Here is a 27,833-nt window from a genome sequence, read left to right as displayed (position 1 = left end):
CTGGTGTTGGAAATGAGGACTCTTGTAGAGGCAGTTTTTCAGCAGGCTGTCTCAGTACATTTTGGGCACCTACCTGGGAAGGTTTGCAGATGTTCTTCATGTCCTTAGCTGTTCCCAACATATGGTCGCCAAGTGTTTAATTCCTTTCATCAGTCTGTAACACTGCCACAGATAATGGGAACTAGAAAAACTCCCATGTTGGGAAAGGCTGTGTTGTGCGTCCCATGTTGGGAAAGGCTGGATTATGTGACAGCCTCTGTGCCTTAACTCTACTCCTCGGACTTGGGCTTGTTCCTTCTGCTTCCTAGGGGAGGAGTTCCAAACGCCATCCATCTTGTCTATGAGATTAAGAGCTTTTGCTTGCTGTATTGTCTGTTGGAGGAACAAGTGGGTTTTTAAAAGGAAGGCTGATCTTGTCTTTATGAAACCTGGAAGGATTAGACTGCTAAGCTGATACAGAGCCTGAAATACAGTACCTGTACTCAGTGAAAGGCTGTGATGATAAAAATGAACTGGAGGCCAATTGGCACCTGAAAAGCTAGGAGGAGAAACTTAAGAGATTTGCAATCAGTAGATCACCATGACCTCAGACTGTGTGATTCTGAACCGTTAATCACATTCGCTTTAGGGTGGGGTGAGCCACATCTTCAACATAGATTCACCATAACTGAGCAGCATTGCATATTACAGTCTGCAGTGCAGAGAAGGAGGGAAGGAAGGGAGGAAGGAAGGAAGGAAGGAAGGAAGGAAGGAAGGAAGGAAGGAAGGAAGGAAGGAAAGAAGGAGGGAGGGAGGGAGGGGGGAGGAAGGAAGGAAGGAAGGAAGGAAGGAAGGAAGGAAGGAAGGAAGGAAGGAAGGAAGGAAGGAAGGAAGGAAGGAGGGAGGGAGGGAGGAAGGAAGGAAGGAAGGAAGGAAGGAAGGAAGGAAGGAAGGAAGGAAGGAAGGAAGGAAGGAAGGAAGGAAGGAAGGAAGGAAGGAAGGAAGGAAGGAAGGAAGGAAGGAAGGAAGGAAGGAAGGAAGGAAGGAAGGAAGGAAGTGTCCTTATCAGACACACAAGCCAGAAATTTCTTGGAAGGGCCATGTCTGGCAGAATTTGCCTGAATCATTTGGCTTGTTCATAATTTCAACTGTCATATTCCTTTTTTTGTTGTTGCCCCAATTATGTTTATCCAAATGGTCTTGATGACCAAGCTCATCCTCCTGTATTTCTGTGCAGGAATGTGTATTTTTTTACATATGGTGTGACTCTTCCCTTTGTTTATTTGTTTTATTTATAAGCTGCCTTTCTCCCAATAGGGGGACCCGAGGTGGCTCACAATATTAAAAAGAGCAGAATTAAAAGCATAAGTTAAAAATTTAAAAAACAATTAAAATACAAAGTGAGGAAACCAGAAGAGCATGGGGGTGCGTGGGGGAGAGACAGAAACACCGTGTTTAATACAACACACAACATGATCACGTATCCCAGAGACCTGGTCTGCCAATGCAAAATGTGTGCTGTTTTGGCTTTTGTAGTTATGACAGTTCTGCCCAATTCCACACCCAGGCACAAGGTGACACCACGCCTGTGAAAATCCCAGAAGCAGACTCCTTTTTTAAAAAATCAGTTAATCATATCTCACACAAAACAAAGCCATTGTCATGGATGATTTTCAGCACGTGTGAGTGATAGTGAGCAGAAGAGGGTCCTGTAGATCAGCGGTCCCCAACTGTTTTGGGGCCGTGGACCGGCTCAAGCTCCATGTGCGGGGGGCGTGTCACGCTTGTGGGGGGTGTCGCACCTGCAGTGGGTGTGTCATGCTCATGCAGGGGGGTGCTGCACTTGCACACATGCGCACGAGTACGACACGCCCGCTACACATGCGAGGGGGAGATCTATATCCATGGCCCAGTTCCGGCAAGCCCATGGACCGGCACTGGGCCGCAGACCAGGGGTTGACGACCCCTCCTGTGGACCATCTTGATTGCTGCCATGGGTGTTGTCAGCATTCAGGCTGCCCTTCGCGAAGACAAGCTTGGCATCCTTTTTCCTGCTGGCAACACGAGCACAATATAGTGCAGCAATATCGGCTCATTACCCTGAGAATTTAGTTTCCTGGCTTTTCAAAATGAGAGTTTAAATATACATGCACTACACATAAATTCCAAATTTTTGTTTGGTTTCCCCGCTAGTCGTTGAGTTGCCTTACGGAATGCTGAATTCTGCTGTCACATAATATGTGTTGCTGCACGCTCGTGCAGCAGTAATCATGAGGTCCTGCCATATATTTAATATATTTTGAGGGATCTCTTTTTTTTCTTATCAGAATACAGTATGTCTTACCTCTCCTTTCTTCCTCTGATCTTATGTGTCACAGGTAATTGAGAGCTGTGATGATTAATAAGGAATATCATTGCTTTGAGCTTCTTAACCATCACAGTTTAACCCATTTAAAAAAATACCTATTTGCTTTCTCCCCTTCTTTATTATAGGAAGTTGTTTTAGAGAATAAAAATATACTGTACAAACACTAAATATTTAATGCCTTTTTTAAATTCTTTTTGTTTAATGTGTGGTCTTTCCCCCCTTGTATTCATATCAGTGTCTGTATTTTGTTTAGCTTGTTGAAGTACCACTTCTTGATTTAATGACACAGCTTGTTTATACACGCAAGAAGTGGGCCTGTGAGGATTGGAAACCAGCTGTTTAAAATATACATCAGTCCAAAACTAAGCTGGTTTCTATCCTTCCTTCCAGCCTCTGCTTCCATAAACATCACAGAGTTGGAAGCTTAATACTACTCATGCTATTCATCAAATGCAAACTACTCTTATTATCCTAAATGACAGCTGAGCGGATACAAGAAAAACAACAACAACATAAGGTATTATGTTCTTGGAGGGATTTGCTCCCTAGGGAATCAGATTTTCCTAGAGCAGAACTTTGCTAAAAACTTGTGTTTTTTAAAAAAAGCAACAATTGTAATTGATGGGAGGCAGTTGGTTGTTTGAATTGCAGTAGAAACTCTCAAGATGTCAGCGGGCAATGCTCATAGATTTTGTTTCCATGCATCATTTTCAGCTCACTCGGAGATTTATAATCTCATTTCCTATCCCGAAGGAGTAAAGAGCATCTGAGCCTTATGTTGGATGTGCCTATTGTGAACCTTGGTATTAATCTCTTTCCTAAAATCTTGGGCTGCCTGATGTGTTCAAATACAAAATCTCAGTGACAAAGCACACGTGCAAGCAAAATGCGTGTGTTTAATCCTAGGGGAGCCCAGAAATTCCAGCTCGCCAAGCCCACAAAAAGGCTGTTAAGTCCCCGGGCTCTTCCAGAAAGGACATTTGTTTTGCCTTGTGCTGATTTTCTCTTTTGTGTTTGAAGAGTGGCATTCATCCAGATTTCCTAGGACTTAACCAGGATTGAAGATATAGTTCATCAGTTATTGTTCTGTTCTCTTTATATGGATCCTAGATCCATATAAAGACACCTAACTTGGTGTCCATATTTGGTCACCTAACATTTGGTGATCCATATTTGGTCACCTAACATTCAGTCGTACCTGTGAGCAAGCAAGATTGCTCATGGTTAATCCGTTATTTATCATGTATGCTTGGTAGAACTTGCACTGGCAACCAGAAAGCGATGCTCTTGTCTTCTTAAGGACCACAACGTTATCTGATTGCTATCAGTTAGGGTCAGCGAGTCTGGATATTTGTTTTAAAGGATGTTATGGCCAGGCTGTTGATAAGCATCTCAGTGAGCTATTATGATTACCTGTTTAAATTGGAAATTTTACATTGTCTATTGTAAAGGCCTTTAGTCATAAGCAATAAAGTTGTTGTTGCAGTTATCCTGGATGGTCCAAGATAATTTAATCTAGTTTACAATAAAGCATGAATTATAGAAAATAAAATTAAAAAGCCAGTGTAGTAGGAAAAAAAAAACAGTATATTTCTGGAAGTCTCTCTGTCTTTATTCTGTCTCTGATGAAAGTGGAGCATGGAATTCAGCTGCTTCCAATCAGGATTGGGTGCAGAGTAGACAGGTTTGCTGATAGGGTAATTTTTACGGTATGTCAACAAATAAACTGAGGGTCAGTGTGGTATCCACCTGAGTGATGGAGTGAGAGTCATGTGACCATGGCAACTCACTGAGATGTAGGTAGAGTTGATAAAAACCACTCCTTAAATATCTCATATGTCTTGAAAACTATTTAGGGTTGCTATAAGTCAGAGGCAACCTGACAGCACGTAACAATCAAACATATGTAATAGACCATTTTGTGATAAAACCATCCCCACTTTTATCCACCTTTGAACTGCGGAGTTGGAAGGGACCCTCTAGATCATCCAGTCCAACCCCTCTCAAGGAGGCCCTGTGGGGAATCGAACTCCCAGCATCCAGAGACCCAAGCCACTGAGCTAATCAAACTCTTTCTTCCTAGTCTTAATTCTAAATCCTGAAATCTATGCCTCTGTAAGCATATGTATGTGCCAACCTGCAATGGGGAAACTCTTGTATTCTGTTCAGTTCTAGTACTTGAAAGAAACAAGAGTTTTCTGTTTCTCGTTATATGCCGTTTGCACCTGGAATGGACAGGTAGATCTTTGCATGGAGTGGAAACAAATGAGCAAACAAAGAAGACCAAACCCATCTTGCAAGCTTGGACTTGGCTCCCGGTGGCCATAAGGTGAACAGTATCAGACTTTTGCTTTCTGCATGCTTGCCTTATACATTTTCCAATTGCATGAAAGGGCAAGCAGGCTATCCCATTGGACAGCCAAAGGGTGGCAAATGGGACCAAACTGAATTTTTCTTGGCCTTTAGACCTGCTTTTATAGAGAGATTCGGCATTCCTTCACAACAATCCACCTGTCCTTGAGCGGACGTTAGTTCTATGAAAACATCTCAGCTGCTTTCTTTCAGTCTGTCTCTGTGTATCTCCAATCTTACCTGCATATTCTTCTTGTCCGTGTTTCTATACGAGTTTGAGAGATAGCGGCCATAGTGGGCCAGCGCAATTATGAGTCCTGTTGGACTCAGATCTGAAAGATGTCTAATTATTGTATCATGAGCTTGATGCGCACACCACATGTTGCAAATTAGCGTGGGTTTAGATGTTTGGTGTTTTGCTTTGTTTGTTTGTTTGTTTATAATCATTCATCAGAAAACAAAATGTGGCCTTCATTTACAAATATGCTGTATGCTTTATTTCTCCAAAATACACCATAAGCCGCATTCATGTGCCAATTCTTGAGTTTAAGTAAATTTCTTTTTACACCAAGACCCTAGATACACAGCCAGGCTATTGTTGAAAGAGTCTCTAATCTGGTGAAATTCTTTTTAATCTCTAACAAATACTGCCAGAACACGGTTCTAGGGGGGGGGGGGAAATAAAAGAACTCAAGAAAGGGGTGTAAGTAGTTTAAGGAGCTATGTTATTTTTTTGTTTTTGTTTTTGTTTTGTTTTTTTGCCTTTTCCATTGGAGCTGGAGGAAAAGATACAAACCTAGATTCACCATGGTGCCAATATAAGAGGATGTTATGATTACTTTTAGACATGCACTTTTCCTCCATTACTTGGGGACTTGTGTCGGAGCCAATTCAGCTGTTTTTTAATAAGATTCAATTTGTTGCGAAGGAATGTTTGAAGCTGCCAGCTCTGCCCCCCCCCCTTATGAAGATCTTCTGTAATAAGAGGCTTCCTGTCCCACTGAGGCCTATAAAATGGAACTGATCTCCAGCTGAGGTTGTTACAGCCTTCTATGATGGTAACAAGCGTTTACCCAAAATGACAGGCGTAAAGTGGAAGATCTGTGAGGCCTGTCAGCCTCTTGTCATCTCTCCACCTCCACATTTATAAAGCTAATTTGACTAAAACAAACATAGTGTTTTCCTTCCCTTTGTCTTTATGGAGTTTGGCAACCGAGAAGAGTTGCGAGCCCAGGCATTATCTGTTCGTTTCAACTGACAGGAACATAACGAGGATGCTTTTCCAAAATTGATTTCACTTTTTTTTTTAAAAAAAGAACTTTAAAAAGAATAGCAGGGAGAAGCGGTGCGATAGAAGACTGTACTTAATCATGGAAGCCTTGTCTACCGTTAACGGGTTGCCGCCGTTTGAAGACATGTCTTCTGGCCAAGCTCAACAGGGGATCCTCAGAGATGCCGTCCAAAAAAGGAAGATTTTCAAGGCCTGACTTATGTCAGCAAAATTGAATCGATCATGAATGATGAGTGCATTGTTCTTGAATGTGTGTTAAGTGTGTTGAATGTTAGTTTTCTGTACATCACCTCAGAACAGGACAAAAGGCATGGAATAGTGGATAATTTCCTTATGCCAATTTATGGATGAATCTAATAGACGTACCCTGTATAGCTCACTACAGCAAGAAAGGACATGTATTTTTGCAGGTGTCCAAACCTGTATAGTCTATTGCTCAGCTGATGGGCTATTTCAAGGCCAACTACTTTCTCTTTGTATAGTTTTTGATCGTTAAACCAGACGTTCTAACGTTGATGCAGAATGCTGCCCCAGAAAAGCCATTCTCCCGCAACCTTTGTTGAGGTTTCTGTTTTCTGGAGCTTCTCTTTGAAGCAAAGCATTGGTCTACTACTAGTGTTGGAGGTTAGTTTTCTGGTGATCTCTAGGGTTGTCTACCTGAATTCGTTTGGCTCATTAGGTTATGTGGATTTCTGTTTCAAGATACTTGCCGGCTTATCTCATATAGAAGGAAGGCTTTAATAGTGATGAGAACGTGGGGAGGCAGGTGGCACGTATCGGAGAGACCATCAGACTGATCAGAGACATAAGAAATATAGGTCATCAGGGGTTCGAACTGGAATGAAAAAAGTTAAGTCTGATTGCTTTTTTTGTTTTGCTGTTTTTAAGGGCGAGAAAGAGGGGAGGTAGCCTGGACTGCTATGTATGGAATTTCAGACATTACTTTCTGAAGTCCAAATATTCTAATTCCTCCTCTGTTGTTGAACGAACCTGAGTCATAGTTCTCGGGAAGCTCAAACATCAGTTTGTTTAGATTTCATTGCTTCCTTCCCCTTTCATCAGATACAGCATTGCTGTATAAGGCGATGTGGTAACCCTTGATACTGTCCTACAGTAGCATTGCTACCTCATTTTCCTGTGCTTCAAGTATTCTGCCCTGTGAGTTATATCAACCATGTATTGCCTCCAGTGGAGCAGTGGGTATGAGCCTGAGTACTGGGACTTTGTCTAGAGGGGCGGGGTATAAATTCAATAAAAGTACCTTCATTGGTACCTGTACCTTCATTGCTGGGATGTCATTGTGTTGTTGCCCCCCCCCCAATGTTGGTTTCTTCTGGGCTTCCCATCTGGGCATGGAGTGGGCCACTGTAAGAACAGGATGCTGAACCAGAGACGCCTTTGCGTTTAACCCAGCAGGACTCTGCTTTTGCTTGGATGCTTGCCAACTTTTACATGCATTTGTCTTTTGTGTCATGTTATTATTGTGGTGAAAAGCCCTGCGCAGGTGATTTTTCTTTGTTGTCCCCTGCAGGCATATAGGTTTTCCTTTCTCTTGTTTCCTGCTCTCACTGGCAGTTCCCAGACGTCCACAGATTTCCCCCCTCCTGCCCATTTCCTCCTCCTCCTCCGTAGCATCTCATGACCTTGGGTCCTAGGAGAGAATGACACTCTTTGGAGGCCCTTCCTTTCAGATGCCCTCTACTTTAGAGAGCCCTCTCTGTCACACTCTGTTTCCTCACAGACACCCTCTTTCCTTTTTTGTGCGTGTGTCCTTGACTTCCTCTAGCTCTCCTCTCTGTAATTTAACGTATAGCCTGTCCTATTCTTATAGCCTATTAGGTTTTCCCACAGGTGTAAGCGTCTCTTTCAGCGAATTCGCCTTTCTAAGCTTCTTCTGCCTCTCTGGTGGTCACCCCTCTTTCCTCACCTTCCTTTCTCTTCCTTTTTCAGTCTTTTGCTTAACCTTCTTCTTACTGAGGTTTGGGGCATTTGTGCACTTGAGATGTTGGGTTGCACCTCCCATCATTCCTAGCCAGGATGAGGGATGATAGGAACTGCAGTCCAAAGTGATCTCAAGAGCCACACCTTCTCTAGCCGTTGTCTCTCCTAGCTCTCGGTTACTGAGCTTATCTTCCTGAGGTCCTTCTGCCGCTCAGCTTTCCGACCGTCTGTTTGTATACCCTGCATTTTCTCACCAAAACCCTCTTTTATGTCTGTCACAAAAGTGGTTTATTATGAACTACAGGAACAAGACTAGATACTCTCAGGTAAACTGTCATGACGTTAAGAGTTGGCCAAGTCAGTTGTATTAACCGTGTGTTTGGGGCGTATCTTCATTTTTATTTGGATATTTGATACGTAAGCCATCATCTTTTTTTTGTGTCTGCTTTGCTTGTTTCCAGATACAGACTTAGGGGTTGGTACACTGACAGAAAATGAAGACCAGGATGCCAGGCCATTGACTGTCCCCAAAATATCTGGTCTAGAACGGAGTCAAGAGAAGAGCCAGGACTTAAACCCAGACGGCAGTCAAGGTCCATTATTTGACCCTGTTGTGCCTCAAAACCTTTGTCCTCAGGTTTCTCAGCCTTTCATACAACCCCATTCGGAGCCACCAACAGAGGCACCTTCTCCAAAGCCACCGGCAATTCAGAGCACCACAGAACCTTCTCGTTCCTCACACCCCGAAGCCCCACAGAAATCAGAGAACTCTGAAGTGGCCACCCGGATCCCTGGAGCTCCTCCTCAAAGACAGCACCCAGCACACTTGCCTTCTCCCGGAGAGCCTGTGCGCCAAACCCCACCAGGTGCCCATCTGCACCCGCCCTCTCATAGCCTTGCACAACAATTATCAGCATACAATAGCAGCAGTTTAAGCCTCAACAGCTTGAGGTGAGGCTCTTGTTGCGTATTTTTTCAAGCATCGGGTGTGTTGTAAAGACAGAGGTGTTGACCTTTCAAGGAAAAAAAAAGGGACCTATGTCTCCAAACTGATCCTAAATGGGAATCGATTTAGTGATTCAGCTATTGAGATGAAAGTCAGCACTTGGCATAAATCGCAGTGATTCAATAGGTCTACCCTGGTGTCTTTATTTTATTTAGAATTCAGTTATATCTCACTTTATATTGGAAAATCTCCATATACAGATTAAAAAGCAATACAGTGATGCCTCGCAAGATGAAATTAATTCGTTCCACAAGTCATGTCGTATTGCGAAAATTTCATCTTGCCAAGCGCGGTACTAACAGTTGTGTGATTTAAAACAAACCAGAAAGGGGGGGGGGGAATTGTCTTGCCAAGCACGGCCATAGAAAAATGTCATCTTGCGAGTCACCAAAAAAATTGCAAAATGCTTTCGTCTTGCGAGTTTTTCATTGCGTGAGGCATTCATCTTGTGAGGCATCACTGTATACAGTTCTTTTAAAAAAATTAAGCCTTAACACAATGTAAAACTATGTGCGCGGTAGCAGAATTCCACTATTAGATCAAGCCACAGTCTCTATAAGCTTCAGTGAGGAGCTAAGGTAACACTAAAGTGAGGAAAAAATGGCACTGATCATGTCTGCGCAGGAAGAACGTTGCCACAGCAGAGAAGACTCTGTTCCCTGAAAATTGTTTCTCCCCCTCATGAGATACAGAGGGCCCTAATAGATGTCAAGGCTTGGACATATGTGTCTGTTAGCTCCTGCCAGGTGTACTTGGGATTAATAATTAGATTTAAGTTTAAATGTGTGCTGGGGGGGGGACTTGAACTGGAGATCAACTAAACATAACTTGTATTGAGAATGTAGTATTCTTCCATAGGGCTGGAACTCTGGAATACCCAACATAGAAAAGGGGTTTGTTCATGCACAAGGAAGAATTAACATGCAAAATAACTCGGATCCCTCTTTTGCTGCTCACTCAAAAGTCTGGGACTTTGGGGTCAGGAGAAACAGCCCCATTTTGCCTCATTTTTTGGCCATGAGACGCCTTAAGTATCTGCTTGTTCACTTCCATGTAGGGACTCTGTGCCTTCCGAATCTTTTTTTTTCCCCAAAGAGTTTCAAAAAAGCTTCAGTTTTCTAATTTTATTTTTAGACAAGAAATCGCAAACAGGTTAGAAACCATTTTTGGTTTCCTGGAAGGTGTAAACGGGAGGTCAGCAAACAAAATGGTGCAGCCAAAAATGATTCCCCCCCCCCCTGTAAATTAGCCAGTGGGTGGAGCATGGTCTGTGGCCTCAGAGGCCACACTTCCCCCCCCCCCAGTTATTCAGTGAAGAAATACCATATTTTTCCGTTTATAAGACTATATTTTTGTCTAAAATCTTTAGAATAAAAATTGAAGGTTGTCTTATAAACGGAAGTAAGCTGAGGAGAGAACAAAAACAAGTGGAGGGGAAAGCAGGGATCAAAGTGATCCTGCAGGGCTTTGATCCCTTTCCCCCCTACACTTGCTAAGTCCCACTTAGATTTCTTACTTTTGGGTTAGAAAAGTGGGGGCATCTTATACATGGGGGTGTCTTATACACAGAAAAATACGGTATTTGGTGTGCCATGTCTGTGATGCTTAATGCGTGTTCTCTCCCTCTTTTGTTTTCCTGAACAGCAGCAGCAGAAGCAGCACCCCCGCCAAGACTCAGGCCCCTCCACCTCCCCACATACCCCGCCATCCCCCAGCATCACCGTTCTCCATCTCTTTACCCAGCTCTAACCCACTTCATACCTTTACACCCAACCTCCAACCTGCTGCACACTCGCATCACCCCAATATGTTTGCCCCTCCCACGGCCTTGCCCCCTCCTCCTCCGCTGACATCAGGAACACTACAGGTTCCAGGTCATCCTACTGGGAGTGCCTACTCAGGTAAGTATCAAAACAGATAATAATAATAATGTGCCATCAAGTTGATTCCCACTTATGATGACCCTTTCCAGGGTTTTCAAGGTAGTGAGGATTCAGAAGTGGTTTATCATTGAAAAGTAGTCCTACAGAGGAAGGGCAGGATCTGTTCTCGATCATGCCAGAGAGCAGGACATGTCATAATGGGCTCACACTGAAGGAAGCCAGATTTTGGTTGAATATCGGTAAAAATTTCTTAATTGTTAGAGCAGTACAACAATGGAACCAAAGACCTTGGCAGGAGCTGAACCCTCCAACGCTGGAGGCATTCAAGAGAAAATTGGGCAACTGCCTGTGACATCTGCTTTGACTTAGGTTCTTGCATTGAGCAAGGGGTTGGACTCGATGGTCTTATAGGCCTCTTCCGACTCAATAATTCTAAATTTCTTTTTTTCATCAGTATAGGCTCTCTAAATAAAATGAGGCAGCAAGGAATTATCAGTGCAAGATTCCTCACCTCCAGTGAGGAAAGAGACAAAGAGTTGCTTTTCGTGTTGACATTTCAGAAATTTGCACAATGTCTCTGTGCAAAATTAGTGTCCTTTCCATTGGCACATATCCCACAGGCTGAGAAGTCCTTGGTAATTGTTCAGACAGTTCATTTAGATTTCTTGCAAATCTGTGAAGGAAAGCAGCAGCAGTTGTATTTTTGAGTGATTTATGCAAAAACTATTCTTGGGTTGTTCACAAAGAACTCATTCTTCAGACCACGGACAAGGGGGGGGGAGAGAAATAGCAGCTTCTTGTTCCTGAGCACAAAAATGAGGCAAGCAAAGTGAGGGATTTTTAAAAAAAATCTGTCTGCATACCGTTAATCTTTTTTTAGACAGAAGAAGCCAAGTGAAAGCTGTCACTTGGGAAAGAAGACATTCTTGCTTGTGTTATCCTGACATCCAAGGATGACAAGCCAAAATTTTTTTGTTCTCATTGCACAAGAGGGCAAGACACTTTGTAGTGCTCTTGACAAAAGACATGAATTGCACTTGTTGTGTGAATTGAGCAAAATGATGTAGTGCAAAGACCATGAAATTTGTGCAAAATAGGAGTGCAGTTATTGAACAGCATATGTGTCCCTGGACTGGAAGATGTTTGAATTTGGCATAATGCAGCTCCTTCTTTGCCCTAATGTGTCTCCTCCACCTTTTCTCCTCCTCCTCCTCTCTTGGCTCTTCGGTTGACAAGATTTAACCCACAAAATAGCACTTCTAGCTGATTGGTCTCTTGGAATATATCTGAGATTCCACAGTAGAAGAGGATTCTGGCAGCCAAAGGACATTTTTTGCTTTCAGAAAGGAATATCAGACAGCAGAAAAGAGCTGTGACCTCTGCCTAATAGGGAGAATGTATTTGATTTTGCATTGTCTTACATGTGTGTTGTGTACTGTCAGTCCTGAACCAGCCTATGACTGTGAGATATTTAAGGAGTGTTTTAACAACAACAACACCAAGCAGGTTTCGGTGGCCAAGATCAAACCCAGATCTGAGTGCTGGTCCTTCACTTTATGGACTACACCACACCGAGTAACATTTTGTGGTGCTCTTGACAAAAAACAGGAAGTAGACTTCCTTTTGTGCGAACAGAGCAAAATTGTGAATGCAATTACGTAGCCCGAATTCTCAAGGATTTTCCAATAACTTGTTATGTGACTCAGCCTATTGGTAGGATTGAGCAGGGAGTGAATGAGAGGCACACGGGCTTATATTGTTGTCACCTTGGTTTTCAGAGCAAGATCTTCTGCGCCAGGAGCTGAATACCCGATTCCTGGCTTCCCAGAGTGCTGACCGGGGTGCCTCGCTGGGCCCACCGCCCTATCTGAGGACAGAGTTCCACCAGCATCAGCACCAGCACCAGCACACCCATCAGCATACGCACCAGCACACCTTCACCCCTTTCCCCCACGCGATCCCGCCTACTGCCATCATGCCAACGCCGGCACCTCCTATGGTGCGTAACCCAGGCAGAAATGTGAGGATAAGTAGAGCGCCACGCTCGTTTGTTGCAAAGTTTATTCTGGTGACTGGACGTCGGAAAAGGGTTGGAGGAATTTGGAAAAGAAGGCATTGTGTTTTTTGCTTTGCCTTGACATTTACACAGTTGTAGCTATTTGATACTACCTTAACTGTAGTTTTAGTGAGGCCTTTAGCATTCCCTGCTGTAGGTCAGGGGAGTGCACAAATGCTCTCTAGTAGAGAACCCCACATACCAAACTACATATAGCATTGAATGGAACCATGCTGTGTAAGTGCATGGAATTGTGCCATGTGGTGTTTTTGTTTGTTTGGACTCCCACACCCACAATTCTCCAAGAACTCCCGGTGCATCTTTCTAGGAGCTCCAACCTACAGACGTACCTTTGGCTCACCTGGGCTCACTCTGAGACTGCATGGCCTAGTTCCAGCCTTCGTTCCTGTTCTGCATATATAAAAAAGTTGCTGTGGTGCTTCCTGAAAGTCATAGGCTTGCTCCCCTTTAGGCTCTATAGAGGGCGGCCACTTCCTTTTTTTGGCATGTTCACAACAGGAAGCCAGGCTGGAGCTAGGCCATGCAACCTTGGAGCTAGGCCCTCCTGGTCAGGTGAGCAAAACGTAGGCGTCTCTGTGTTTGTGTGGCTTTGTGGGCTGGAACTCCCAACAAAAACTCTGTGTTTGTGTGGCTTTGTGAGATGGAATCTCCCTCCACCACAAAAAAAAAAAAATTAAAAAGAAACCACACATCCTTATTGCATAGAGTCTAGGTGAGGTAAGGAAGTGCCTGTGCATCTTGGGTGACCTATTCATCATTCTCCTTAAAAGCGGAGGAAGCATCAGACAAAAAGGACATCCATTTGCATCAAAGATTTTCATCCAATGTGCAAATTCTGATTTGGAAGCAAGAACTGTAATTTAAATAGAAATTCAGTACCTCTATGTTACAGAAGACAGTGGCCTGTTGGTCTGTGTCTACTCAGTCTGTTGCAAAAATGCCACCTGTTGACGGGCAAGACTTTATTTAATTAAAACATTTGCTTCTAAACGAAACACCCCTTAAAACAGAAGTTATTTTTAAGTGGGGGGTTGCTTTCGACAGCCCTTAAAACAAAGAGTCTAGATCGATGGGGCAAAAGCCGAATGAATCAATCAATCAATAAAAATCCCCACCTTACAGCTCCGGGAGAAATAAAACAACTAAATGTCAGGGGGGACCTTTACCTATGACACCTTTGGGCTTCTAGAAGATGTTGGTAAGATAGATGACCCACATGGAGGAACTGTGAGATTCGTAGTCCAAGAAATCCCAAACTCCCATCCTTAATGCTGAAGGTGGTAGGAAAGAATGTTGACTGAAACCCTGAACATTCAGATTAAGAGACAAGATATATTGTAGGTTGCACTTATTTCATATCTGAAAACACTATTACCTAAATCAGTTCTGATTCCTTTTTCTTTTCAACTGCTGCTCTTCTCTCTCTCTTCAAAGTTACCTTTTCCACTGATCGCTAGAATTTTAAATAGGTTTCTCAAGCCGTATGCCAAGTCTAAGCATGTGATCTCCGAAGCCACATAATGAGCTTTTGTTTTGATCCTTTTTGCAGTTTGACAAATACCCTACGAAAGTTGACCCTTTCTACCGTCACAGTGTGAGTTTTAAATTATTTAAAAAAAAACTTACTGCATTCTTTTTTTTTTTTTTGATGGGCTAAGATTGCTCAAGAAGCATCAGAACATCCCCGTTTTGTCTTTCATTCATTCCTGTCCATCCACCCTCTGTATTGTCAATTGCTTAGCTGCGGCTTTATCGGCTTGTTGAAGATGCAGCGTCTGCTCCTGTTTTAAGAAACGAAATATTCTTTTCCTCTGAGATCAGGAGGTTGGGAATTGATTTATTTTAAAAAAATTGATTAATATCCCACCATCTTCATAAGTGTGGGATTCAAGGCAGCTAACAATTGAACAGGACAAATGCAGCTGGCCAAGTAGAAGTAGGCAAAAGTTAAAACACAGTTTTAAACTACGCAGGGAAAGAGAATCGATCATACACCCTGTGAAAGGCCCTTTCTGGAGGAAGTAAGGTCGGTTGCCAAAAGCCTGTTTGGTTGGGATTTTTTGAGGAAGGATTTCACAAATTTGTAAATTGTGCAAATTGTTCCAAATTAGGGTGGTGGCTATGTTGTTTCAACATTTGAAGCAGTAGATAGATTTTTGGCATTCTTCTTTGCATTTGGTCAGTTCTCTACTTGTTCCGTTTGTATGTGCAGGCCTGCCTTGTCGGAAGGCAAGGAGACTAGAAATATGTTACAGAAATTACAGGGAGAGATAATTTTACAAAAGTTTAATAATTCCTTATTGGAGTATGAGCTGCATGGAGTGAATGGAAGCAGAAAGAAGTCCCAGGTGTCTGCTTTGTAGGATTTTAGGGGACTCTAGCATTGGAAGTCTAGAAGAATGGTTCCCAACCTTGTTCTTAGATTCAAACTCCCAGAAGCCTTCACCACTACCTGTGTTGGCCAAGACTTCAGGGAGAGGCAATCCAAGAAAATCTGGAGACCCTGGGTTGACAAACGTTGGTCTAGAGTTATGAAAATTCCATTCCTAGTGGTTGAGTGTCTTTAGAATTGACCTTTCCAGATGGATAGCCGTGTTGGTCTGTTTCAGCAAAAAGAAGAATCTTGTGATGATTTAAAGGCTGACAAGTTTTTATCCGTTATGATGTTTTGGTGTAGTAGCAGATTTCTTCAGATACGTCTGCAATCCACAAAAGTTTATGCCAAAAAAACCCTATTAATCTTTAAGATGCTACAAACACCCTTCATCTACTTAAGAGTTGGCGTTGCTATTTCTAGCCCATTATAAACCTGTCAGGGCTTTGACGTAGAATGCATGGTGTCCACTGAAGAAGTGGAGATTTTCCCATGTCAGAAGCAGCTGATTGAGCCGTTTTTTTAGTTCTTTTCCCCAGAATATGATTTTGATCTATTGGGTCTCCTGAAAACCTATTCTATTTCCTGTCATTCATCCCTAAGATAAACTGGGCAGACTAGAACACATTTCTCTTGAAATGACCCTGAATAATGTTTTGTGTTTTAATGCCAAGAAAGCATACAATGTCGGCTAAGCACAAGGCAAAGCACTTTACAGTTGTGCAAGTAATTTTGAAGATCGGGGAAGCACAGCAGTTAATCTACCAAGAGCAAACTTATGTTTCTGCTGTCAGAGGAGGCTAGGAAATACATTTATTTAAACATTAACAAGCAAAAAACCAAGTTGTAACTGTACACAGCAAACAACGGGTGATGTTTAATAGGCATCCTACAAAATACCACGTTCACTTCTGCTTAGGAGCCTGGACGTGTCAGCCACATCTGGATTTGCTTGTACAGTGGAGATGAGGTTGACGGTACACTCAACTGATTGTATGAATATAAACCAACATGAGCAATGCTGTCAACAATGCTCGTTGAATCCTCCCAAGATTTCATATGCAAAAAAATTGCTGCAAACAGAAAAGCATGGTCTTTTCTTTTTAGATCATGCATACAGCTAGGAAATGACAATATATGTTGCTCACATTCAGTAACCTTGCGTTTTTAGGGTGATGGGAAGACTCCAGATTGAAACTTTGTAGATCTGTTGGCATTGCATAAAATTTTGGAAACCCTGCAACTAATGTAATTGACAATTACACCTTGATTCTGTACCATTTTCCCCATTGCTCCCATGGTTACTGTAATCCAACACCACACACTTCCCTACCTTCTTTAAAACCATCCATGTGCTACCCCACACTGGTCCTCATTGTTCTTGACTACGCAATTCTCCCCTCACACTCCATCTTGTTCTCTTGCGTTTTATGGATATATCTGTTCTTCATTGTCATCACTGTGTTTTTGTCGAATTAGTCTATTTATTCTCTGTTGTCCATTCGTTGCAACTGTGAGTGATCCATGGTGAGATTAAACAATTGGGACATCAAGGGATTAATGGCGGTGACTATATGAATTGTATAATCAATAATCATTGAATAATAATTGTGTCAAGTCGATTCTGACACAGGCAACTGTTTTTATGGTTTTGTAGAGTATCTGTAGAGTACTCAGAGGTGGTTTCCAATTCCTTTTTTCTGGAGGGCATCCTGGAACTGTGCAGTTTGCCCAAGGCTACCCAGGCTGGCTCTTTCTTACAGGAGGCACAGTGGGGAATCGAACCCCCAACCTCTGGCTCTACAGGTTGTTTCCTAACCCACTGAGCTATCCAACCTCTTGTACAATTAACACAGTTGCGTAATTCCACCTCTCTTTCATGGTACTTTTTTTCCCCCTTCAAATTGGTAGGACATGCATTTAGACAGCTAGGTGGGAACCTTGACAAATGTTTCTCTCCGTTCTCCCGCAGTTATTCCACTCCTATCCTCCAGCCGTATCAGGGATCCCTCCTATGATTCCACCAACCGGTCCTTTTGGCTCACTTCAAGGAGCATTTCAACCTAAGGTAATCTGAAACTCTAGTGGGTGTGGGCATCAAAGAGGTGGTTTCAGTAACAGCTGAATGGCATTGGGCCAATAATGGTCTATTAGCTTGAGTTACCTGTGTAGGCATGTTGAGAATAAAGTGAAGGGCCAGCGAGCCAGGTACACTGCCTTAAATTGATTGGAAGAAAGGTGGAATATAAATATGACTAAGTGGTGGTGGTGATGATGATGATGATAGTCGTGCTGGCCAGGATGCAGTGGTGTATTTCCACTGGGTCCTGCTCTTGTCAGAATCTGTGAGTCTCTCTCCTTTCTGCGGCTCCCTTTGCAGCCCTAAACTTTTTCTAGGTTTACTACGAGTAGCCCTATGGTGTCCACACCAGCCTTGATTCACTGCCTCTCAGGCACATGACAGTCAACATGTACCACCTGTCATTAATCCCAGATCTGTTTACACAGTACAACGGGAGGGATGGTCGTCCAGATGTAGCCCACCCGAAACTGACAGTGTGAAGAATTTACCTGAGTTAAAAAGAAGCTAACTCTGTACTTGGTGTAACTGTAGATATATTAAGCAGAAAGAAATGCATCCATTTTGCTAAATCTCAGAAATCTTAACTTTCCACCTAAGCGGCATATGGTCCTCCATTTTTTTTACTGTTCTTTAAGCAGAAAGGGTTACGCCATTCCTTTATTAAAATGTTCTTGTCAATAATTGTAGTATTTCAGCCTCAACATTCTTCAGCTTCTCGCCTATGTAGATGGCTAGCTTTTGGTATCACTGAATATTAAAGTGAAAGGGGAAAGAGATTAAGGTCCCAACTTGCTGATGTCAGCTGCCAAAGCATACTGTTGGGTTTTGACCAATGACTATATATCATCACCATCACTATCAATTATTTTTTTTAAATCTATTTTCTTTAAAAGAAAACTCTAGCTACTGCAAAGCAGAATGAACTTTTCTTTTAGTTTGCTGATGCCTGTACGTGTCTCATGTTCGCTCCGACCTGTGTGTGTCCTATTTGTAGACATCTAATCCAATTGATGTTGCCACAAGACCAGGAACTGTCCCGCATACCCTTCTGCAGAAAGATCCCAGGGTAAGTTCCAAAATTGTCTTTAAATGAGAGATCCCATTCAGCCTATCTCCTTGCCGCTTGTTCCAGTGGCCATGAATGAGTACTTGTGAAATGCTTATGAATTTGCAAGTCGGCAAGCATACGTTCAATCCTACGGGATTCTAAACTTCTTGGCTATCCTGCCCCCAAGACATTTTATGCAAGTGACAACCAGCTGGAAATTCAAGAACAACCCTGTTCCAACGAAGTCTGGAGTCTGTATGTCAACCGAAGTCGTCTTGAGAAGGGCAGGCCACTTTGACGGGCCCAGGGGTGAATTTTCTGCCCCCAGAACCCTCTTGAGTGCGGCGGAAGCTGGCAATGACACAAATAATACAACATAATAACAACATTTAGAAGACCATTTTTGGTTTGAAATGTGGGCTTTTTAAAAAACATACATATTTTATAATGGTGTAAAACCTAAAAGCCTTAAAGCCTCTAGCTGGTAGCCTATCTTGGAATTGCCTAAACAGATGGCTAAGCTATGGGGGACTGAGCCCTCCTCGATGGGGATGCAGTCTATCAGGTCATAAGGGATTCTGTCTTCAAGTTTTCCCAGTTTAGCTCTCTTGGGCTTCTTGCTGATCCAGTGCTAGATCTTCTCCCATAGTTTCCACTGTCATTTTTCTTGCCTTGAGGAATATTTTGCTGTCCCTCTCTTGTTTAGTCCTTTCGTGGACTATCTCTATCTCTCTATCGCTCTCCTTCTTCTGGTTTAATATTTAGAGCGTGGGATGAGTACAGAAAACCTTTCCTTGATTTTAGCCATCCTCTAAGGGGGCTGGTGTTCATGAAGTGGATGTGTTTGGTTCTTTATTACTTTCTGTCATCCATTCATTATTTTATACAGTATCTTGATGCACTTCTGGAGGGGGAATGCCAGGCAAATCACAGACTCATTCAGTGGGGGTTAGGTTTCAGACAGCCAGTAATAATTCTGCATGCTTCATTAAGAGCTACATCCACTTGTTTGGCATGTGCTGATTTATACCACGTGGCACTAGCATATAGGGGCAACACTATTGTTTTTATTATTTGTGGGCATGTACCCTTATCTAACCCAGCCAGTTTCCTAAGTATGTTATTTTTTGCAGCAACTTTCTGTTTGGTGTTTAGACTATGTATTTTGTAGGTCAGGGTTCAATCCAGAGTGACACCCAAGTACTTTCAGATAGGGCACTGTTCCAAAATCCTACCTTCCCAGTTAACGCGGAGCTTCCTGTCTGCTCCTCTGTTCTTTAAGTGGAAGGCACAGACCTGTGTTTTTAAAGAGTTTGATTTCAGCTGGTGTTTATAATGTAAGGAATATGTCTTCCAATGGAGAAATTAGCTAGTGCTTGATGGCCTCAAAGATGGGCCCCCCTGGACTGTTGAAGCAAGATCAATTCAGTGCAGTGTACAGTAGTACCTCGGTTTACAAATTTAATGCATGCTCTGGGACATTATGTAATGTGAAAAATTTGTAAACCGAAACATGGTTTGCCATAGGAACGGGGGGGGGAGGGGCACGCTATAAACCTTCAGGCACAATGAATCCTGGGGAAACTTATTTCATACTGTGAAAAAAACCCATAAACCGAGGCATTATTTTCAATGGATTTCTGTTCGTAAACCGAAAATTATGTTAACCGAGACGTTCGTAAACCTAAGTACTACTGGATGCTTAAAATTCTGAAATGAATGCAATAAAATCAGCTTGACAAGAATGAAATAAAGCTCCCGTTTCTTTCCTAATTCAGCCATGAAATAAATGATTTCCTTTAAAGGAATATAATTTTATTTCCTTATCTAATTTCAAAACTGTATGCATGTAATGTAGGAAGTCAAATTAACTGCTAAACTGAGCTGCCATTTCAGTTTCCAGTGAAAACCTAACCAAAACTAAAAAGGAAAATGAAATATACAGATTATTGATTTTGTTCCTGGGGGGTGGGAATCCCATGTATTTTTGTGTAAATATATTTTATCTACATTTGTTCCAGTGTGGCTTTTAAACTGGTGAATCTGTATAACCTTTCTCCTCTTTTATAACTGAGTGACTCAGAGCTTGTTTGAAGTGGTGGTGAGATATGTAGTCAGTTCCTCCTGCCCTTCTGTTCACAACTGCACATGAACAATCTGGCGATTTCCAAAATGCTGCCCTCCTTCCGTTACTCTCCCTTGCTAGCCATCTGGTAAAAATATTACATCTTTTCAGCTTGTATAACGTTTTGCACAGCGGACAAAGCTGAATGAATAAATTAACCTGACAGCTCTCATATGTCTTGCTGGCTTATCAACATGTAAAGTATCCTTCATATTCAAGATCAGAGCAAAAGAATACTGGTGGATGCGATGGTTTACAGTCCTGGTTCTCAAGATGGTGGCAGGTCACGTGATTCGCTTGGAAAGGAGTTGGGGAGGAAGAAGGAAAATAAAGCAGTCTTACTGGTTCCTACCTTTATAGACATTTGCACTATGAACGGTTTCGTTAGCACGACAGGATCGTTGCTAACTGAACTGTTCACACTGTTCCAGAGCAGATGATTTTTCAAGGCAAGTGGTGGAATAACTCCAGATTCCTTCGGGATGAAGACAAAGGGCCACCAAGGCTGCTTATGATTATTTTTCTTTTGACCTAAACTCTTCAAAGTTCCCCATTCCTAAGAAAGCAGTGCCCCATCTATGATCGTTGGGTGAGCAGTTGTTTGAGCAATGAGATTTTCATTTACTTTTCCTCTCTTTCTCTCTCTTTTTCTCTTCCTCTCTCCCTCTGCAGTTGACAGATCCATTCAGGCCCATGTTGAGGGTAAGAAAGCTGCTAAGTCTTATTTTGACCTCAGTCTGCTTTTCCCAGTGAGTTACTGGTAGGGATTGCTTATGCCTTTCTTTCATCCCCATTTCCCCCTGCTAAACTGCCTGGTTTTGTTCATAGAAAGGGAACAACACCTTAGGAATCTTTTATCCGCCCTTTTTATTTTGCCCTCCTAACAGATAAGGCCATTTCATAGATTCACATTCCTTCTGTTCGTGCCTTTCCCCACCCTTGAATTCCAGAGCATCAAGGTGCACCAGCGCTGATAAAACTGCAGAAAGCATCTTCATATAGAAGCGTGCATTCACCATTTCTGCAGTGAATCGTGGAAAACATCCATGTTAAAGCAAAATGAAGGCAGAGAAAAACAGAGAGCAAACTTAAGGCAAACACAATCCTTATGAACAATTGTGACAAACAATATGCAGTACAAATTTACAAATGTGTGTTTATGTGTTTTTGAGGTTGCACATTCCTTTATTTTTTTCTGTGCAAAATCTAGTTGGATCTGTCATATGCAATACTTTCCCATCAGCCTTTCCTGCTGATCTGATGGGTGGAAAAGACGAAGAGACACATTTCTGTGGTTATGATCAAGTATAACTGAAATAATACCTGTACTAAGAAGAAGAAAAATGGACGTGGTGGCGCTGTGGGTTAAACCGCAGAAGCCTCTGTGCTGCAAGGTCGGAAGACCAGCAGCGGTAAGATCGAATCCACGTGACAGAGTGAGCTCCAGTCGCTTGTCCCAGCTCCTGCCAACCTAGCAGTTCGAAAGCATGCAAATGTGAGTAGATGAATAGGTAAAATCTGTCACTGCCTCCATATCTTCCCCTTCTATTTGCCAGGAGGTGATGGGGCCAGTGGCCATGATCTTAGTGTTTTTTTAATGTTGAGCTTCAGACCATTTTTTGTGCTCTCCTCTTTCACCTTCATTATGAGGTTCTTTAATTCCTCCTCATTTTCTGCCATCAGAGTGGTATCATCTGCATATCTGAGGTTGTTGAGATTTCTTCCGGCAATCTTAATTCCGGTTTGAGATTCCTCCAGTCCAGCCTTTCGCACGATGTATTCTGCACATAAGTTGAATAAGCAGAGGGACAATATACAGCCTTGTCGTACTCCTTTCCGAATTTGGAACCAATCAGTTGTTCCATATCCAGTTCTAACTGTTGCTTCCTGTCCCACATATAGGTTTCTCAGGAGGTAGATAAGGTGGTCAGGCACTCCCATTTCTTTAAGGACTTGCCATAGTTTGCTGTGGTCCACACAGTCAAAGGCTTTTGCGATAGTCCTTGCTGCTACCCAACTTAAATACTGTATGTCTAACACAGATTGGCCAACCACTCAGAGCAGTCTGTTTCGTTGTGAAAAGATTCCCATATACACTATGGGGGAAAATCTTCCTCCTGTTTGGCTGAATCCGGTTTTTTTGTTCACTTCTACCCGATGGTTCCAGTTCGTCCTTCTGCTGAGACATAGAAATCTGGACCATCCCGTCAGATATTTGAAGGTCACTATCTTGTCTCTCCTTCTTCTCCAGGCTAAACATATTTTAGCAGCTTTAGTCATGCTTTGTATGTTGTGGATCTTGTAGGGAGGTGGCTCGCAAAGTGACCAATGCAAAGCTAGACACTGTGTGAATGTCCCCCACACTACCCTAGAGTGAATGTGATGTGTGAGATAGTAAAGTCACCATAAGATTGACATGTGGCAGGTTTCTAGGGAAAAGGGCTTGGAAATCTGTGCTGTTGTTACCCGTTGTCAAAGTAGCTTCCAACTTATGGTATCCCTAAGGGATATGAAGTGTTCAGGGAGCAAATGAACACTCCCTAGTGCGTTTCCATGAACATTTGAACCCAGGACTCCTCTGTTACCTACTACACCACCCTGGCACTCTTTCAACATCTGGAGGGCCAACAGTGCCTCTACCTCTGCTATGCATGACCAGTTGTGTAGTTGCCAGGACAGGTTTACAAACTGCCACTCAGTTACAACGTTCTCTTCTACAAGCTAAGAGGGCTTTCCCAGTGGCACACCATGGCTGGAAACCTTCTTGAACCTAAACAGGCCTTGGACTTGACAGAAGAAGGCAGGGCCTTCTCGATGCATCCCCTTGAATTTTATGGTGGAAGAAAGGCAAAGAGCAACGATGGTCAAATGATGACAGGTTAAGTCTTGGATGCTCCTCTTGTAGCTAATTTGTGCCATTTTTGTCACCGTATGCTTTCTTCTTTTGTAGAAACCAGGAAAATGGTGTGCTATGCATGTGCATATTGCTTGGCAAATATACCACCACCAACAGAAGGTCAAGGTGAGTTGCTGTGAGCTAGTGGCATGATTTTAAAAGGAAGGAGTTAACCATCAGTAACAGAGTGTGCCGCTTACATGGAAGAACCTTCAGATTCCATCTCAGAAAGACACTTCTCTATGTGAGGCCTCAGAGACCCACTGCCAGGGCTCGAATTAGCTGCCGTGATAATGCAGCGTCTTATATTTCCATATATTTGCAAGTCATGAGTGTTGATTTCTTGGCTTCCGTTTGTTATGAATCAAGTGCTTGTTGGTTAGTTGTTTGCTTCTCTTCCTAGTAAGGCTCACCAAGCAATTTATAATGTTATAAAATTATTTTTAAAATGTTTATGATGTAGTGGCAAAATAAAACTCATTTTAGACAACAGAGAACCTTTGCTGCTTTCACCTTATCCTTTAGAAGGCTCCTGATCTCCAGAGCAACCCATCATGTCTGTGAAATCTAATGAAACACATCCCCGCTGGCAAAGCTGTTAGATAGAAGACTATCCTGAGAAAAGTCTGCTTTTTTTCATATTCTTTACGTCTTCCTGTTTCAGAAACAGATGCAGTCAGATCCCCATAAATTAGATTTTGGCTTGAAACCTGAATTTCTGAGTCGGCCACCAGGCCCAAGTCTCTTTGGGGCTATCCACCATCCTCATGATTTAGCTCGGCCATCAACTCTATTCTCTGCAGCCAGTGAGTATGAAAAACACCAATCGGCAAACATATAGATGGAACATGGAGGTCAGAGGGTCAGTATAAGACACAGCACGTATATAGTGTGTGCTATATCTCTATAAAACGTCTCAGCTTCTTGTGAATTGACAGGCAGTGTAAAGACTGCAGCTTCAGGACCTTGGATGGCTCCAAGCAAACAACTACAGTGGTGCCTCGCACAACGGTCGCTCCGTAGAGCGACGAATCCGCACAACGATGCCGTTTTTGCGATTGCAAATGCGATCGCAAAACGGCACCTACATAGGGGAAAATTCACAGAGCGAAGGTCGGTAAGCGGTTCGCTTACCGACCTTCGCTTTGCGACCCGCCGATCAGCTGTTCCACGGCTTCAAAATGGCTGCCGGAACAGCCGAAAGGGGCCGGGGCGCAGCGTTTTCGCGCCCTTGGTAAGCAAGGGGAGCGCGCGAAAACGCTGCGGAAGCTCCGAAATGGCTGCGTTTTCGCGCGCTCCCCTTGCTTACCAAGGGCGCGAAAACGCTGCGCCCCGCCATTTCGGCTGTTCCGGCGGCCATTTTGGACCCGCCGGACAGCTGATCGCAGTGTTTTCGCGCCCTCGTTCAGCGAGGGGAGGGCGCGAAAATGTCTGCCGGCTATACCGGAACATCGCACAACGGTGAGTATTCGACCAAATTGGAACGCATTAAACCCTGTTTAATGCGTTCCAATGGCTTTTTACTTTCCGTAGTGCGATGTTTCACACAGCGAGGGTTAATCCGGAACGGATTAACCTCGCTGTGCGAGGCACCACTGTACAGACCTCCATATCTGCTGGGGATTGGTTCCAAGTAGAGATGGGGGTATTCCTATATCCCCGCGCAGCTGGAGTGAACGAATACCCCTCATCTCTAGTTCCAGGCCCCCTACTGATACTGAAAACTGTGGATAATAGCAAACACCGTATATATAGCATGATGAAAGGAAGAAAAAAATTTATTTTCTCATGCATTACCAGAACTAACCGTATAGAGACCATGCTATGTATCCTTCATAGCACAGTCTCTGGCTCCCCCTAGTCACCAGTTCTGTTAATACATGCGAAAAAAAAATTTCTGGATGTTTGTCTTTTAATATTTTTAATATTTTCAGACCGTGGATAAGTGAATCAGTGGATACTGATCCTATGGATACAGTAGCTCTGAAAATTTCTGAAGGGAACACATTGTCCTTCCTGGAGTCCCTCTATTTCCTGGAGAATGGAGGATTCCTGGAGCAAAGAGTCTTTCTAAGAACTTAGTAGATAGTCCTCTCTCATTCTTATAAAGGCTGGTGCTGCCAGATCTTGTGGTGGCACCACTGAAAAGGGTTCCATTCCTTACAGAGATCTCTCTGATGGATGGTCTTTAGGAGGCTTTGGTTCAAGTGGGCTTGTGGCTGACAGTCTCCAGTTTAGGCCTCACCATCAGTGCTTGTTTTTAGGTTCCAGAGCTTTTGCAGTCCCCAACATTAATTTTAACAAGCTCTGAAGTTCTTCGTGGTCGTAGTTTTCTTCCACTACAGCCCTGTCGGTCAAGAGACCATGACTGCTATCGTTCCTGGTCTTGTTTTCATCAGATAATTTATCAAAATAATAAGGATATCCGGCACATTCAGCCCACCTGTTCATCTGAATGATACTTTTCTTTTTTTTAAAAAAAATTAAAAATCCTTTACAGCGGATTGCAAAGCAAGACCAGAGATCATGTTCAGGCTAGTCTCAAGAGCCCATGGGCTAGCAAGACAACCATCGAGGAGAAAAGCACCATGCAAGTACATTAAAGAAATAAGATGGGGTGCCAAGTTTAGCTTTTGGTGAGCACCACCTTTCAGAGGTCCAACCACTTTTCTGTTTCTTAAAGGGACAGCCCTCAGCCTGAAGCTTGGTGCTTCGTCACCAGGATTTCCTGCTGGATATGATTATTAAACTGTCTTAGTACAGTTTGTAGAGTGTAGGACCTTGTCAAGAGGACTTGGGCCTTCTGATGTGGCTGCTCTCTTTGGCACGGATCCCTCAAGCGTAGGGTTGCCACATCTGAGCAGCACATGGACGTCCCAGCCATCCTCGTGCAAGGATGGGACCTGGGCCAAACTGTCTTCTTCTTTAGCATCATTGGCTTCTCAGGGTTCAGGGACTGGAGCATTCAGCTTGCCGCAAGACTTTGACCCTAATGCTTTTCTTCTGAATATTTTTTCGGCAGGTGCCGCCCATCCTGCCGGCCCTCCATTCGGACCTCCCCCACATCACAGCAACTTCCTCAACCCCGCTGCCCATTTAGGTGAGTGAAGCGTAACCGCTTGTAGTCAAGCACCAAGCAAAGGAGATGAGGCGCCCGCCGCGTGTGAGAGCGTTCCCCACAGTTTAGGGGCACAGCATGAAGTCACCCTGACCAAATAACTTTACTGACGCTGTGAACTAGAACTAGCTGGGGCCTGGCTCGGAGGCCACGTAGCAACCATATGGACACTGTGTTGAGTTCTGTTGTGAAAGTAAGAGGCAATATCAGTGTCCGAAGCGCAACGTTATGATTAATTATTAATTGGTTCCTTTGGGGGATGGGATATAAAGGTATATAGTAATGGAATTGCGCTTCGTAAGTACCAAGTTGAGTGGGAATGCAGGAACTTTACTGATGTGATTAATAATGTATTCTGGTTGCTTTTCCACGCCAGAGAACAAGCAGTTAAGTTGCAACTAGAGTAGGCCCATTGAATCAATGGCGTATATGTAGATGTTGCCTCACCCAGTCTCCACTGATTCAGTGGGCCTACTCTAGTTGCCACTTACTACTGGATCTCAGCCACTGTTTCTTTTCATGCCACGTTCTTATGAATCCCAAGGGATGTGTGTGTGTGTTTAAAGTAATGAAAAGTCTTGAAACAAAACAAGAGGAATTATGAGAAGTGTAATCAGTTACTTTTCAATTATAGCAGGAAATTTTGTTTTTAAACCCCTTGGACCAAGACTCAACAGTGTTCTTTAGAATCGTTCCAGTAAGGTTGGAGTTTGTGCCTGTATTTAGCACTCTTGTGACACGAAATGCAACGGGTCTTCCAACCCCTTTGAAGCAGGCAAGCTGTCGCAGGAAGAGAAGGTTTCTAGTTTGGGCAGAAAAAATAGGAGCTAAGGGAAAGCATAGGGTTCATTTCTGGGCTATAACATCCATCAGCAACAAATGTCTTCTGGAGGGTGGGTGAATTGCTCTTAATCTGAAGACGAGAGAAGAGAAACTTCTATGGCAAATTTCACAGGCCAAATTTTTAACGTCAATGTTATGAATTTATGTGAACTCTAATTCCTGTGGTTATAGATGAAAATTCCTTTAAAACGACTGTCCTTCTTTGGGTGAATTTCCTATACACAGAGTTGTTTATAGCAAAGTAGTATAAATTGTTTCACTGCCACTGAATTGAATCCATTTATTTACGGTCAAAGACCAAACAAACTGAACACTATGAAACTATAAAACAATACTAAAACTTGCAACGTACAAGCAATAGCTCCTAAAGGATATCAAATTTATGTGAGAGTTTGTATCTGAATTATCCATGATCTTTTCATTACCACTAAAACATGATTGCCAACAGT

General features: G+C 43.0%; 2 protein-coding genes across 13 annotated transcripts in view; one reads left to right on the top strand and one right to left on the bottom strand.

Moving 5' to 3' along the window:
• AUTS2 (activator of transcription and developmental regulator AUTS2) overlaps window positions 1-27,833 on the top strand; it is a 626,497-nt gene that overhangs the window by 587,494 nt on the left and 11,170 nt on the right. For 5 of the 12 annotated variants that reach the window (XM_072978428.2, XM_072978431.2, XM_072978424.2 and 2 more), the window contains 10 exons: window positions 8,393-8,882; window positions 10,582-10,838; window positions 12,599-12,840; window positions 14,447-14,491; window positions 17,244-17,339; window positions 18,349-18,420; window positions 21,200-21,229; window positions 23,478-23,549; window positions 24,088-24,229; window positions 26,446-26,523. In XM_072978428.2, the coding sequence (XP_072834529.2) occupies window positions 8,393-8,882; window positions 10,582-10,838; window positions 12,599-12,840; window positions 14,447-14,491; window positions 17,244-17,339; window positions 18,349-18,420; window positions 21,200-21,229; window positions 23,478-23,549; window positions 24,088-24,229; window positions 26,446-26,523 (1,524 nt within the window). The remainder of the gene's footprint in view (window positions 1-8,392; window positions 8,883-10,581; window positions 10,839-12,598; window positions 12,841-14,446; window positions 14,492-17,243; window positions 17,340-18,348; window positions 18,421-21,199; window positions 21,230-23,477; window positions 23,550-24,087; window positions 24,230-26,445; window positions 26,524-27,833) is intronic. The other 7 variants (XM_072978425.2, XM_078379422.1, XM_078379421.1 and 4 more) reach the window with 5 other exon arrangements.
• The window catches only part of LRRC75A (leucine rich repeat containing 75A), a 50,217-nt gene continuing 39,859 nt past the window's right edge, over window positions 17,476-27,833 (bottom strand). Inside the window, exon 5 of the mRNA XM_072978438.2 lies at window positions 17,476-18,753. Coding sequence (XP_072834539.2) covers window positions 18,622-18,753 — 132 coding nt within the window. The 3' untranslated portion in view covers window positions 17,476-18,621. The remainder of the gene's footprint in view (window positions 18,754-27,833) is intronic.

Source organism: Pogona vitticeps, chromosome 7 (genome assembly GCF_051106095.1).
Source record: "Pogona vitticeps strain Pit_001003342236 chromosome 7, PviZW2.1, whole genome shotgun sequence".
Taxonomy (NCBI): Eukaryota; Metazoa; Chordata; class Lepidosauria; order Squamata; family Agamidae; genus Pogona; species Pogona vitticeps.
The sequence above is the reverse complement of the archived record's forward strand: the minus strand, read 5'-3'. Positions and strand labels throughout refer to the sequence as shown.